Source organism: Acomys minous (assembly GCF_964271855.1).
Source record: "Acomys minous genome assembly, chromosome: 14".
In the NCBI taxonomy this organism is placed as follows: domain Eukaryota; kingdom Metazoa; phylum Chordata; class Mammalia; order Rodentia; family Muridae; genus Acomys; species Acomys minous.
In genome coordinates, this window is record NC_140496.1 from 42,011,468 (window position 1) to 42,025,368 (window position 13,901).

At 51.3% G+C, this 13,901-nt stretch overlaps 1 protein-coding gene across 4 annotated transcripts in view; it reads right to left on the bottom strand.

Moving 5' to 3' along the window:
• GPT2 (glutamic--pyruvic transaminase 2) overlaps positions 1-13,901 on the bottom strand; it is a 38,278-nt gene that overhangs the window by 17,032 nt on the left and 7,345 nt on the right. For all 4 annotated transcript variants that reach the window (XR_014774218.1, XM_084756012.1, XM_084756013.1 and 1 more), the window contains 3 exons: positions 9,628-9,717; positions 7,442-7,550; positions 2,830-2,960 (listed from right to left, as the gene is read on the bottom strand). Coding sequence is in view for 3 of the 4 variants with exons in the window: in XM_084756012.1 (XP_084612138.1) it covers positions 2,830-2,960; positions 7,442-7,550; positions 9,628-9,717 (330 nt within the window). In the remaining variant the exon portion in view is untranslated. The remainder of the gene's footprint in view (positions 1-2,829; positions 2,961-7,441; positions 7,551-9,627; positions 9,718-13,901) is intronic.

Below are 13,901 nucleotides of genomic sequence, written 5' to 3' on the forward strand. Positions count from 1 at the left end.
TGCAACAGAAAGCGTCTTCTCAACCTTCCTAACTGCTGCTGCGGTGACCGCCCCGCCGCCCACACCATAAAATTATTTTCATTGCTACTGTTAGGAATCGTAATGTGAATATCCATGCTTTCCGATGGTTTTAGGCGACCACTATGAAAGGACCATTTGACACTGCTCTGCCCTCCCCCACCCCCAAAGGGGTCAAAGAGGTTGAGAATCGTAGATCTACAAGGTTCCGGCTGCTTCTTGTCCTTCAAGAGAGCACACCAGCCTGATTGAGCTCCCGCCCCGGCTTTCCACCAGCGGCCCCCGCTGCCTGCTTCCAGGGCACCCCTATGAAGGCCGCTTCACTTCCCTGACTCTGTCTCATTAGCAGGAGCATGAGGCGGGCTGCAGGCAACGAGAATAAGGCATAGACTGCCTTAGAGTTCTTGACAGAATGCACAGCAATGCAGTAAGACCGCACACTTGGCAGGTATGCAGCAACACGTGCATAACCCTAGCTTGGGTGGCTGGGGGGGAAGGACCGCTATGCGTTGGAGGTCAGCCTGGCCTACACTGTGAGATCCTGTCTCAAAACACCCAATCAGGCGGCTGGAGAGATGGCTCAGTAGTTAAGAGCACTCACTGCTCTTCCAGAGGTCCTGAGTTCAATTCCCAGCAACCACATGGTGGCTCACAACCATCTATAATGTGATCTGATGCCCTCTTCTGGCCTGCAGGGGTACAAGCAGGCAGAGCAATGTATACATAATAAATAAATCTTTAAAACAAAAACAAAAACAAAACACCCAACCAACTAGCCAACCAAAGAAACAAGCAAACACTTTCCAAGGCAGCATGCAAGCTGATCCTGCTCTGGAATTATTCAGGCCTCACCCAGACAGCATCATTTAAATTCTACTGAATCAATAACCAGCTTTCCACACATGGCTGGACAGACTTCCAAATAGGAGATTGTTGAAATGGCTCCACAAGCTACCAGGTGGACGCTTTCACCTACTGTCAAGCTAAGCGGGGTACATATGAATAGATTTCTTAGGAAAACAAGTCATGGGAATCCAGGGAGGTGTTGGGGAAAGTGGCAGCAGTTCACTGAGTCAGTGAGCCGACCATCTTCTGCAGGAAGATCTCCCATTTTACACGTGGGAATAGGGTCTATCTCAGGTTCAATTCCTACTGCAAGAAGCCCATCAGACTGGAAGGTGTGGTGATCACTTCTGTCTCTGGGCCTATTTCCTCATGGGCTTGAGTAGGAAACGAATGCATCATATCTTCCCAAGACTTTGGGAAACGAACGCTCAACTTCAAAACAAGAGCCTGTGACGTCAGCAGACAAAGAGCGCCATAAGGTGAAGAGGATAATAGCAGCCCCTGCTCAAGCAGCAAAAAAAAAAAAAGTGTGAGTTAACGGCACTTAGCACAGGGCACGAGCCTGAGAGAAACACGCCAAAAGCAAATGGAGGGCCAGGGTGTACACAGCTAGGTAAGCCGCACAGCACTTGCCTAGCGTGCTGAGGGCCAGATCTGATCCTCAGCACCAAAGAGTAAACAAGAAACAAGCCAAGAAAAAAACAAAAACAAAAACAAAAACAAAAAACAAAAAAAACCCCAAGAGGCCATGCCCCCTGCCCAAGCCTGGAATTTCAGACTTCGGCCACGTAACCACGGACTCTTCAGGCATGCAGCCACGGATCCTAGTCCACCTACCCTCGTGCCATCACTGACTCTTCAGCCACGTGACCAACAATTCTAATCCCTGCGCCATCGCTGACTGACTCTCAGCCTGAGCCAGCTGTTCCCGCGTCCCCTAAGGGCTCCTTTCCTTAGTGTTACTTGGCCAAAGTTGAATTGAATACTGATTGAATCATGTGGACGCCTTCCCTTTAACTCGAGTGCCAGTGTTCTCTATGCTTTTTAGGGTGATCTAACCCCTCAGCATGGCTCCCGGGGGGGGGGGGTGGCCCTATGGAACTTAGCCATCGCCTGCCTGCCTGCCTGGCCCCATTTTTGGTAACTATCCCTCACCGCGTGAGCTCTAGCGCACCTCGAACTCATTTCCACAACACTGGGCCGCTTTCCCGATCAAGATCTTTGCGTCCGCTGATCTTCAGCTTAGAAGACACCTTCCCCACCCCATTGCTGCCTCTTTCAGTCTTTCTCAGGAGTGCCTGCTAAAGGGCCTGCTGCTATTATAGCTGCTTTTTTCACTACAGGACAGAAACTGAAAGGTCATGAGGTGACTTTTACTGTATGTGGTGTTAATGCTAGCCTGTCATAACACTGGCATTAGGGCAGAGTCCAAGTGGCGAACCTGGTTTCCTAGGGTGTCCCCAGCACCTAGCAAATGCCTGGCCGAGGAGGGGACACCAGTATGTGCTGAGTCACAGAGAGGCCAGTGGGCACCGTCCACTATCCTACAGGCCCTGCAGGTGGGTCCTCTGGAGGGACACTGAAGCTGCTGTTGTATCCAAGGTCATGGAAACTGTCAGGGGACAGGGGTACCAGAGGGTGGCCCACTCTGCCTACCAAGCCTGTCCCTTGCCTGGCTAGCTACTTCAAACACCTGGCCCTAACTTGCACAGCTGTTCTTTCACATGAGTGAACACGGGGATGAGAACGGGCCGCCGCCGCCAGTGTGGTGGCGCACGCCTTTAATCCCAGCACTCAGGAGGCAGAGCCAGGTTAGATCTCTGTGTGTTTGAGGCCGGCCTAGTCTACAAGACAGCCAGGGCTACATAGAGAGACCCTGTCTTGAAAAACCAAAAACTAAAAACAAAAACAAAAACAAAAACCCCAAACCAAAAAAAAAAAAAAACCGGCCACCTTTGCACATACAGAAATACCGTCGCTAGCTCCAGTGGTCAGGTAAATGTTGTCTGGGTCTGCAGGCACGCCATCTCTCCTGGTAATAAAGGCTGCCACATCTTCACGGATACAGTTAACGCCCTGGCTGGCACTGTAAGATCCTGTGAAACAACAAGCAAGCTAGTGATTAGAGGCAAGACAAGATGCCTGGTCCAACATAGTGAGTGTAACAGCCATGTAATTAAGCAGGGGTAAAGATGGCTGCAGACACTAAGGCAGGGCCTCTTCCCCTGCCCTGGGCTCTGGAACGATTGCACGCTGCTCACCTACTTATTTGGGCTCATCCACCCATCCACCCACCCAGTGTTTACTGAGCGTGTGCGATGTGTTAAGCCTTGCCTTCTAACGTGTCAAGTAGTGCCCGTACCTGGGATACAGACACATTTATGGCAACAGTACCCATTAGATCTGGGGGTTCTGTCTTTAGTCGGTTGCTTGCGCATGGTTCTACAGAACTTGAGAGAGTGGGTCGACGCTAGTACTCCAAACCAGCTCAGAGCTCTAAGCAGCACCAGTGCAGATCCTGGAGGCTGACCCTAGAGCGTCCAGCCGTCACTGGCCCCTCCCCACTACACCTCTGCTTAGAGGTCATTTCCCTGAGTGGGTGTCCATCGACTTTCCAGTTTACAAACCGGCCCACCACCACTGTCAAATTCCCTAGCCACCTTGAATAACCCAGCCCTCCCCTTGCCCTTTAAGCAGGTTCACATCCAGTCCTGAACCTCACGGTTTGTGGCCTCTCCTCACCGTCTATCTGCTGGGCGTCTGCACGTTCTCTTTGCTCATCCTCCTCCTCAGCTTAACTGCCAACCTGTCCTCTTTTTTCCTTCCTGTTTTTTTTGAGGCAGGGTCTCTATAGATAGGCCTGGCTGTCCTGGAACTCACTCAGTAGGTCAGGCTGGCATCAAACTCACAGAGATCTGCCTGTTTCTGCCTCCCGTGTGCTGAGATTAAGGGTGTGCATCGTCACACCAAGCTCTAATCTGTCCTCTTAAACTCTCCCTTGATGCAATCCTATAGCTTTCGGTCAAGAAAGCTGAGAATGACACATACATATAAAATTCACAGGAATTATTTTTTTTTAAGAGTTTTGTATGTGTAGTATCTGTGTGTGTGTGTGTGTGTGTGTGTGTGTGTGTGTGTGTGTGTGTGTGTGCAGGTGAGTACAGGTGCTTGCAGAAGCCAGAAGCATTGGACCCCCCACCCCCCACCCCAGGAGCAAGAGTTTAAAAAGGGCTGTTGTGAGCAACTTAATATGGGGGCTGGCAACTGAACTCTAGTCCTCTGCAAAAGCCGTTAACGGCTCAGCCATCTCTCCAGCTTGTTTGTTTGTTTGTTTTGTTTTTTGAGATGGGGGTTTCTCTGTGGAGTCTTGGCTGTCTTGGACTGACTTAGATCAAACTGGCCTCGAACTCACAGAGATCTGCCTGCCTCTGCCTGGCTGAGTACTGGGGTCAAAGGCGTGCGCCACTGCGCCTCGCTGCTCCTGACTACTGTTACTGTTTGTTTCTCTCTAAAGTGGGAGTCCACTCACCTCAATCACATGTGTCCCTCAGTGTGGAGGACAGCACCTAGTATGTGCTATGTGCCCACAGTAGGGTGAGACAACTCACACAGCCCCCCTCCCCCTGACTCCTAGATATCTAGATATTTAATATCCAGGACACAACTTAAGGACTGAATTGCTTGCCAGATAGACCAAAAAAAAAAAAAAAGAAAGAAAGAAAAAGAAAAAGAAAAAGAAAAAAAAAGCTAGTAAGAGGGCTGGAGGTTAAGAGCTCTGGCTTCTATTCCAGAGGTCCTGAGTTCAGTTCCCAGCAACCATGCATAATGAGATCTGATGGCCTCTTCTGCCATGTAGGCACTCATGTACATAAATAAATACTAAAAAAAAAAAAAAAAAAAAAAAAAAGCTAGTAAAAGACATTTTTTTTTTAGACAGGGTCTCTGCTTAACTTTGGTTGGTCTCAAACTCAGCCTGCCTCTGCCTCCTGACTGCTGGAATTAAACGGTGTGTCACCATGCCCAGTCAAGTAGAAAACGATTTTAAAGGTCATGAGAAAAACATGGGTGAACCTTAAGATTTCAGGCACAGGGCCTAGAAAGCCAGCTCAGCAGGACCAGCTGCCCTTGCAGAGGACACAGACTCAATCCTCAGCATCCATATGGTGGCTCACAACCACCTGTAAGTCCTGTACTAGGGGGATTCAATAGCCCCTTCTGTCCCCTCGGGCACTGCACACACCTGGGGCGCATACAGACAAAGTAGACATAAACACATATATTTAATTTTGTTTTGTTTTGTTTGAGGCAGGGTTTCTCTGTGTAGCCCTGGCTGTTCTGGGCTCACTCTGTAGACCAGGATGGCCTCGAACTCACGACAATCTGCCTGCCTCTGCCTCCTGGGTGCTAGGATTAAAGGCGTGTACCACCATCACACCTGGCTATACATTTTTTTTTTTTTAATTTAAAAATAGACTGAAGAGATGGCTTAGAGGTTAAGAACACTGACTGCTCTTTAGAGAACCTGGGTTCAACTCCCAACACCCACGCAGTGCTCCTAACTGTCTGTAACTCCAGTTCCAGGGGATCTAATGCTCTCCTACCTCCACAGACACAAGGCACACAAGCGGTGGAGACATACATGCAGGCAAAATGCCCATATACATAAAATAAAAATGTTTAAAATAAAATTTAAAAACCCCACAAAAAACCTCACATGCATATTCAGTAATTTGCCCTCGGGTCAGCGTGCTCCTAGGGAACACGGACACTTCCTACTACTTCCTTTTCCTCCTATGGCAGGAAACAGCTTGGATGGTCTAAGGCTCAGCTGACAGTGACACGCCTCAGCACCCCTGGTACAAGAAGGACCGCGCTAACTGGTCCTTACAGGGGGCAGGGCCTGTATGGATCTCTCCATCTATCAGGAGCCTCCAGCAGCACGTCAGCCTTTCTTACATGTGCCGGAGGTGCAGACAAAACACTTCCTAGTTTAGAGATGAGAAGGAAGGGCTCAGGATGCGTTTCCCTTGTCTGTGTTCACCAGTTCCTGGGGGCAGAGCCTAGCGCAGGCCCCGAAACCCTGAGGGTCTCCTGCCATGGCACCCCAAGAGAGCACTTCCACAGACACAGCCTCCCGCCCTGCCCCCTAGCTCTAGCTGACAAAGAGGGACTAAAGGCAATAGATGAGGTTCCGTGGGTAGGATGAAGGTCCGCTCCCTCCCCTTCACAGTAGATACACATGAAGTAGATACACAGTAGATACACAGTAGAAACACCTTGCCTCCCCCGCCCCCCCCCCCGCCTCCTCCCCACCCCTCTATGCACACATGCCTGCCCCCCCCCCCCACATGCCTCTCTACTGGAACCTTCTGGAGATCTCGGGGCCACTGGGTCTTTGTGCTGGGCAGAGGGTACAGGAAATGAAATGCCCCTCTCATACATACATGCTGCTCTCTGCCAGCCTATGGCTCAGAGCTCAGGTTGCCGGGCAGGGAGGCAGGGGGCACTGTGCTGACAGAAGCCAGTCAAGGTGCAGCGGCGGCACACGCCTTTAATCCCAGGACTCTGGGAGGCAGAGGTAGGCTGGATCTCTGTGACTTCGAGGCCAGCCTGGTCTACAAAGCGAGTCTAGGACAGCCAAGACTACAGTCTTGAAAAACAAAACAAAGCAACAATAAAAAAAAAAAAGAGTCACCATGCCAGGAGGTAAGCATGGAGCCCATATAAGGGACAGAGAGAGGAGTATTGAGAGAGGCAGAGACCCAGGCTGTTGCCTGACTGAGCAACTCAGAAGACTCTCTCTCTCACCCTTGGCTCTCTGTCTCAGAATATCAGGGCCCACATCCGAAGAAAGCTTTAGGAACAAGTGGGGTTTTGCTTGGGATATGCTGCGCAGGCACTGGGAGGAAGGAAGCAAGAGAGAGATAGGACAGAAAATGAGACAAGGACAGAGGGCGAGAGGCCAAGAGTTGGGTGCTAAGCAGTGTGGGGAGAAAGAATAGCATCTTCACAGCCACAGGGGTGACATCCCAGGACCTCCTTCCACGGAGCCCATCGGTACCTGGTGCTCTACCAGCAGGCAAGCCGCTGGGCCTGGGCTCTCCACAAAGAGGCACAGAGACGGCGGCAGCGCGGAGTGGGAAACAGGAACAATTACACTAAGAAAGCCACACAAAGCCAGCCAGAGGGGGAACTTGCAAGCTTCCTGTCTTCATTTCAAAGAGCATCCATTTCTCAGACAATGCCGCCGCCGCAGCAGGGCGAAGCTGGGAACTGATCCTCTCTTTAGCCTCCTGATGCTAAAAGCTGGCCGCTCAAGTAACCCTTTGCCAGCCTGAACAAACCCAAATCCAGAAGAACGGAGGTGGTAGCTGTGCCTAAGTACCTGACCCACCAAAAGATGGCACGGATACCACTGCCTTAGTACGTCAGAAGGTGAAGGCGCACACTCTGAGCATCCGCCACCCTCCACACAGCACAGTCACCTCACGGCCCTTTGCTTGGTTGATGGGCCCAGCCCCGTCCTGGAACCCACATTCACTTCACAGCCTTGAGGACGTTGCAAGTCGGGCCTCACCCAAGCTGTTTCCACCGCAAGCCTGCAGAATCCGCCGGGCTCGTTTCTTAGCGTCTTCGGGGAAGCTGGGACTGTTCAGCAGGTTTGGGTAGGTGCAGAGTGCCATCACCTAGGGACAGAGGGCACGGGTGAGCTCACAGTATGGCATCCCAAGCACAAGGGAGCGAGAAGACAATTGCAAACCCCGTGCTGCGGCTTCTCCAATGAGGACTGGGCCTGTAGGAGCTCAGGGCAGCAAATAGAACTATGTTCCCAGACATAAACAAATCTCTCCGCAGCAGGAGAGATTCTTTTTGTTTTATTTCATTTTTTTTTTAAGATTTATTTATTATGTACAGTGCACATTAGATCTCATTATAGATGGTTGTGAGCCACCCGTGTGGTTGCTGGGAATTGAACTCAGGACCTCTGGAAGAGCAGTCAGTGCTCTTAACCGCTGAGCCATCTCTCCAGCCCTGTAGGAGAGGTTCTGATGGCCGAGGGACATCACGACCAAGGCTTGGCCCAAGAGTGAGGTACCAAATAATGAGCCATGGCAGAGCGTAAGAGGGTTCCACACAGCCCTGGTCTCCACTCACCCATGAAGAACACTGGCCCCAAACATCCAGGATCATTGGAACTAGAGCATTTCCTGGGCAGGAGCAAGGGGCCAAACCTCAGCATGGTAAGGGCAATGCTTTAAGACCCCCAGAAGGCACACAGCCTGAAGCCCTCTTCACCCCGTTCTTCCCCTGGCCTAATCTGCAGATCTGGAAGCCGGAACGGCTTTGCCTCCCTCTAACGTAAAATCACCCTAAACATACAGACTGAGAAGATTAGCTGAGGTTTTGTGTGGCCAGGTGCCCGTAACACCCAGCGCACCTGTCTGTGGTGCTGGCAGCTGAGGAGCCAAGCCAGGCTCACTTAAAGGGAAAAACAGGTCACAGCTCTCATACCAGTCAGGTGATTAACCACCTTCTTGGCTTTTCTTCCTCCCTACAATGAGCAAGAACCTAGCCTCCCTCTCTCCCAGGAGCATTATGAAGATCAGAGGAGACAGGTGACAGCTACAAGTGGCTGACACCACGCAGGGCAAGTTAGGGCAGCCGTGGCCCAGGGCTGGGTTGGCTTTGGGGATGAGTTTGAAGTTGGGAGACTCTACTCAAAACCCGAGGCCAGACCCACAACTGGAACCTCTATTGGCAATCAAGGGCCTTGGCCATCCTCCTGCCTCGACTTCTCCAGCAGAGCTACTGTTTGCTGCCCTAAAATCCACTCTCTCAGTCTCCTGAGGCTCAGCAACAGTGGTTGCAGGGCACTCCTGAGACCAGGGGCTGCTGCACACTCCTCTGTGATACAAGGGCTGTGGCTCGGGGCCTCTAGCCACCCCACAGCCCTCTGCCCCAAAGGACAAGGTGACAAAAACCCCCTTTGTGCCACTTCTGAAGGTGGTGACACAGATAGGGAAAAGGGAACAAATGCTGTCCTTAATTAAATACAACCAGGACTGTTACGTTTTGGTCCAAAACAGGCCCCAAAAGATCCCTTTCAGGAAAGAGCTTTGCATGGCTCGGTCTCCTAGCTCTGGCCAAGGCGGCCTAAATGGCATTTTCCTACAGTGTTTTCCCTCTCTCTGGCCTGATGACCCCACATTAATTGTTAGCCCATGCGACATTTTGTCATTGATGTTCAGACATAAACCGGGAAACCTGCCTTCACCTAGAGCCCTTACGAGGGAGCTGAGTTAGACTGGCGCCAACTGAGTGCAGGCAGCAGTGGCCGTGATAACTGTATCTCCAGCTCCCCTCCAAGGCGCCCCGATGATGTCAGCTGCTCAGAGCCTCAAACCTGGGGGCTCCCTTTGGGCTGAAAATCACCTTGGCGTACCCCTCCCACCACACTGGGCTCGCACCTCTCTCTCCCACATACATGCCTGAACGCCCTCGCTGAACCTCCTCTGTTAGGACCCCAGACCTAGTACTGTAGAAGAGCCTTCTTGGAAGCGTCCGATCTGTGGACCCAAAATGGGTCAAGGTATTTCTAATAATATTGGAAGAGGAACTGCTGAGAGAGGAAAACAGTGGACACTCGGGCACCTAAAAGGGCTGCTACTTCTGTGACACATGTCTGAGGGATGCTAGTGCTTGCTGTACTGGTCCCTCCCGGGTTCTAGTTCAGGGCCCTCAGAGGGCTGAGGCCTGGCTCACCTGACGGAGGAAGGTGATTGGCTGCTGTCCCATAGCATGGGCATCCCCAATGTTGGCTCGGATTACCTCAGTGAATGGCTTTTTGATACCCTGAAGAGAGAAGGCGGCAGGTGGTTATTTAAGGACTCGCAGACCCTACATTCCCCGAGGCCAGGCTGTAGTACTGCCACAGGATATTAATAAGCAGTCCTATTCTGAGCCTCACCAAATGTCAAGCACAGTCCTAGCAGAGCCTGGGACACACCTGGTCCCATTCCCTCATCACAACACACTTGCTCGGGGCCACAGACTGATACACAAGTATTAGGGTTTGAACTCGAAGCCAGGCCCCAGGATGGTCAGCAACCACTCTGCTCAATAACCTCCCATTTCCTGGACAACCCGGAAGAGCTATTAGGTGACTGGAGCATTTAGAGACAACTCTGTGGCCTGTCATTTCACAGGGATGTCTCAAAGAAGGCACAGGGACCAAATCAGCAGTAGACAAACAGGAAGCCAGCAGGGAGATGTGCCCAGTGTCAGGGAGGGAGATGCCCTGCCCCCTTTCAAGCACAGTTTCTCCTCTTTGAAGCCATAAGCAAAGGGCTAGAGATACTCAGCTCAGGCCCCTCCAGAAAACGCTCCGCCCTGGGAATCCACTCCTGGCCTTATCCTCTTGCAACCCCGGCTGGTTTTCTTTCCTTCTTTTTTTAGCAGCAAGGATACAGGAGCAAATGAGGTGAGCACAAACTAGGGGTCACAGAGGGACTAACAGAGACATTGTGATGTCCCTAGGGAGGTGAGGGAAGACACGTTAGCTGCCACAAAAGGATCTCAGAGATGCAGAAACACGCGGTTCCACACAGCCGACCCCCCACCCGATAAATCTGGACTCAGCTACTGGAGGCACAGACTAGGCGGGTTCAAGGACCACCCCGGGTGACTGAAAGGATAACCAGGAATAAACGCCACCTTGCATCGCTAGTCCAGGAAGGAGGTCCTGAGTGTCACTGTGCAGGAAGAACGAAGAAGAGTGAGAAGGCCGGGCCGCCTCCCCATTTCAAGCTGTGCTTTCCCAGACACAAAATTTAAAGATACAAGCCAGGTGTGGTGGCGCACGCCTTTCATCCCAGCACTCGGGAGGCAGAGGCAGGTGGATCGCCAGCCTGGTCTACAAAGTGAGTCCAGGACAGCCACGGCTACACAGAGAAACCCTGACTCGAGAAAACAAAACAAAACAAAACAAAACAAATTTAAAGATACAATTTTATGTTTTTCCACACTGGTGAAGTTTGTTCTGAGTGTGTGTGCGCCTGCGTACAAGTGTGTGTGCGCGCGCACCACACTCAGGTGTGTGTTTGTGGGTATGTGTGGGTGCACCACCGTTAAGTGTGTGCATGTGTACAAGTGTGTGTGCGTGCACCACACTCAGGTGTGTGCTTGAGCATGGGCAAACATGGAGGCCACAGGAGGTTTGGCTTATCCTCCATAGCTCTCTACCTTGTTTCTCTGAGACAAAATGTCTCACCAGGCCTGGAGCTTGCTGGGTTTTGATTGGTTTTTGGCTAGGCAGATGGACAGCCGGCGCTGGCAATCCTTCTGTCTTGCTCCCACCAGCACTGGAGTTTCAGGTACAGGTGAGACCATGGCTGGCTTTTTGCAGGGGATTTGAGCTCAGGTTCACGTGCACATAACAAGAACTCTTACTGAGTCATCTCTTTGGCCCCTTCCCACCCCGCATTTTTACAATCAGTAATCTACCTCTCAGATAAAAAAGGGAGGGAAAAAAAACAGCTGCCATATAATTCCCCCCCCCCCCATTTACACCCCTAAATTACAAGGCATAGTAGGTCAAGAAAAGAAACCTAGAAAGAGCTTCACAAACACAGGCTGAGTCTCTGAAAGGTGTGTCTTAGAGATAGGGGCCCCTGCAAGTGCCTTGTGTTCCATCTTTTGAGCTACTCAGAGATGACCAGTATGGAAGATTATTCCTGGTAGTTAAACACCTCTAGGCCACTTACTACACCAGGCTGGGTCGGGGTGAGAGCAGGCGAGAAGGGCATGTGCCTACCAGGCTCATCCCACAGGCATCAGCCAAGAAGGCTAGTGGGGGATTTGAGGCACCTACCTACCGGGAGTCGCAGTGTACAATAGGCAGGCCAGCGCCCCCTAGCACCCTGAATTCCTGCTGAGGAGTCCTGCATCAGTCAGCCTTTAAATCACTGTAGCTCTCAAGCCTGGACATAGGGGATTTCTGTGGTATGACCAGAGCCCAGTCTTCAGTAGGAAGTAAATCTGTCACAGCTATGAAGGCCAAGACTTAACACACAATTACAGGCCTGGGCCCTGGGCCAGTCCAATACAGGAGGAGATACTGCCTGGAATCTAGCCCTGGATGTCCCTTCACTGTGCCCTCCCCCTGGCACTACTCAACTAGTTCAAGGCTGGCTGACACAAAGCCTGGGAACACTGAGCACCCCTTTCTTTGGTCTTTGTGTCTACAGACCATGGACACTCTGCATGATGGATGTGCTTGGGACAGGAAACTGACTCCCTTGAATAGACAAGAACTGCTCTCCACAGCCAAGAGCAACCACTCAAAAGGATGTTCTGGGGCAGACGAGGTCTACACAGGTTGGGAAACACACTGAGCTACCCCAGAATGATTCTAGCCCAGAGTGCTTATCCAGTCCTGGTATGTACGCTCAGCGTGCACTGCTTCGACAGAGCCACTAGCAGGTTTTCTCTCACAGCATTCTAGACTTTATCTGTCCAATGCACTGCATGTGTCCAGCCACAGCTGCATCTCACGCACTGAGAAAGGGCCCAGGGTAGCAGGGTGGGGAGGTGATCTCTTCCTACCACTTTGACTTATGCTGAGGACGACAGTGGTGAAACATTTCTTCAGAGGAAAGAGTAAGCCAGGCAGTTGTGGTGCATGCCTTTAGTCCCAGCACTTGGGAGGCAGAGGCAGGTGGATCTCTGTGAGTTCAAGGCCAGCCTGGTCTACAAAGTGAGTCCAGGACAGCCAAGGCTACACAGAGAAATCCTGTCTCAAAACCCGCCCCTTGCCTAAAAAAAGAGTCCTTCCAGTCCACAGTCCAATACCATTAAAGGTCACCAGACTGACGGACAAGCCAAACAGGAACAAGGCAAAACAAAAGAGATACTCAGCTGGTAAAGTGCTTGCATCGCAGGCACAGTGACCTGAGTTCGAGCCACAGAATCACATTAAAACAAACAAACAAAAACCAAATATAATGGTGCATGTTTGTCATCTCGGTGCTGGGGAGATGAAGACAAGTAAATTCCTGGGGTTCACCAGCCCAATTAAGTCAATGAGTTCCAGGCCAATGAGAGCCCCTGTCTCAAAATCTAAGGTGTCCAGTATCTATGGAGTGATAGCAATGTGGTGCTACGGCTTCTACATGCAGCCTACCCAAGTGCGCACCTGTACGAATGTGATCTGATGCCCTCTTCTGGCCTGCAGGTGTACATGCAGGCAGAACACTATATACATAATAATAAATAAATAAATATATTTTTTAAAAAGAAAAAAGGAGCTAGAGTCGGGTGTGGTAGCACATGCCTTTAATCCCAGGGCTTGGTAGGCAGGTGTACAGGCTTTCTCAGAGGCTAAAAGAGGCCCCGGAGATCAAGTTACAGGTGGTGGTGAACTTCCCAGTGTAGGTTCTGGGAATCAACTCTTGATCTTCTGTAAAAGCAGCAAGTGCTCTTAGCCACTGAGCCACCTCGCCAACTCCCACAATGTATGCCTTAAATATACACTCTTGTTTGTTTGTTTGTTTGCTTTTCAAGACAGGGTTTCTCTGTGGAGCCTTGGCTGTCCTGGATTCACTCTGTAGACCAGGCTGGCCTCGAACTCACAGAGAGCTGCCTGCGTCCGCCTCCCGAGTGCTGGGATTAAAGGCGCGTGCCACCATGCCCAGCCTTAAATATACACTCTTTGCCATCTGTCAGTTAAACGCACCCCAATAAAGCTGGAGAGGAGGCGGGGAGAAGGACACGTTAGTCTCCTTGTTCAAGGGATGGGCCCAGGCGCTTCGTGAGACCTACGCTCAGAAAGGCCAGAGTACAGCGAAGACACCCAATCCAGCAAATAAGGAGAGTGAGAGAAGGTGGGCGTGGCCTAAACGCAAACCAGAGCAAATACAGGAAGTGAAGAATAAGAAGTACTTCAGGAGCAGCAGAGATGGCTCAGCAGCTAAGAGTGCGTTATGCTGCCCTGCAGAGGATGGGGGCTCAGGTCCCACACCCGCGCACAGCCCCTCACA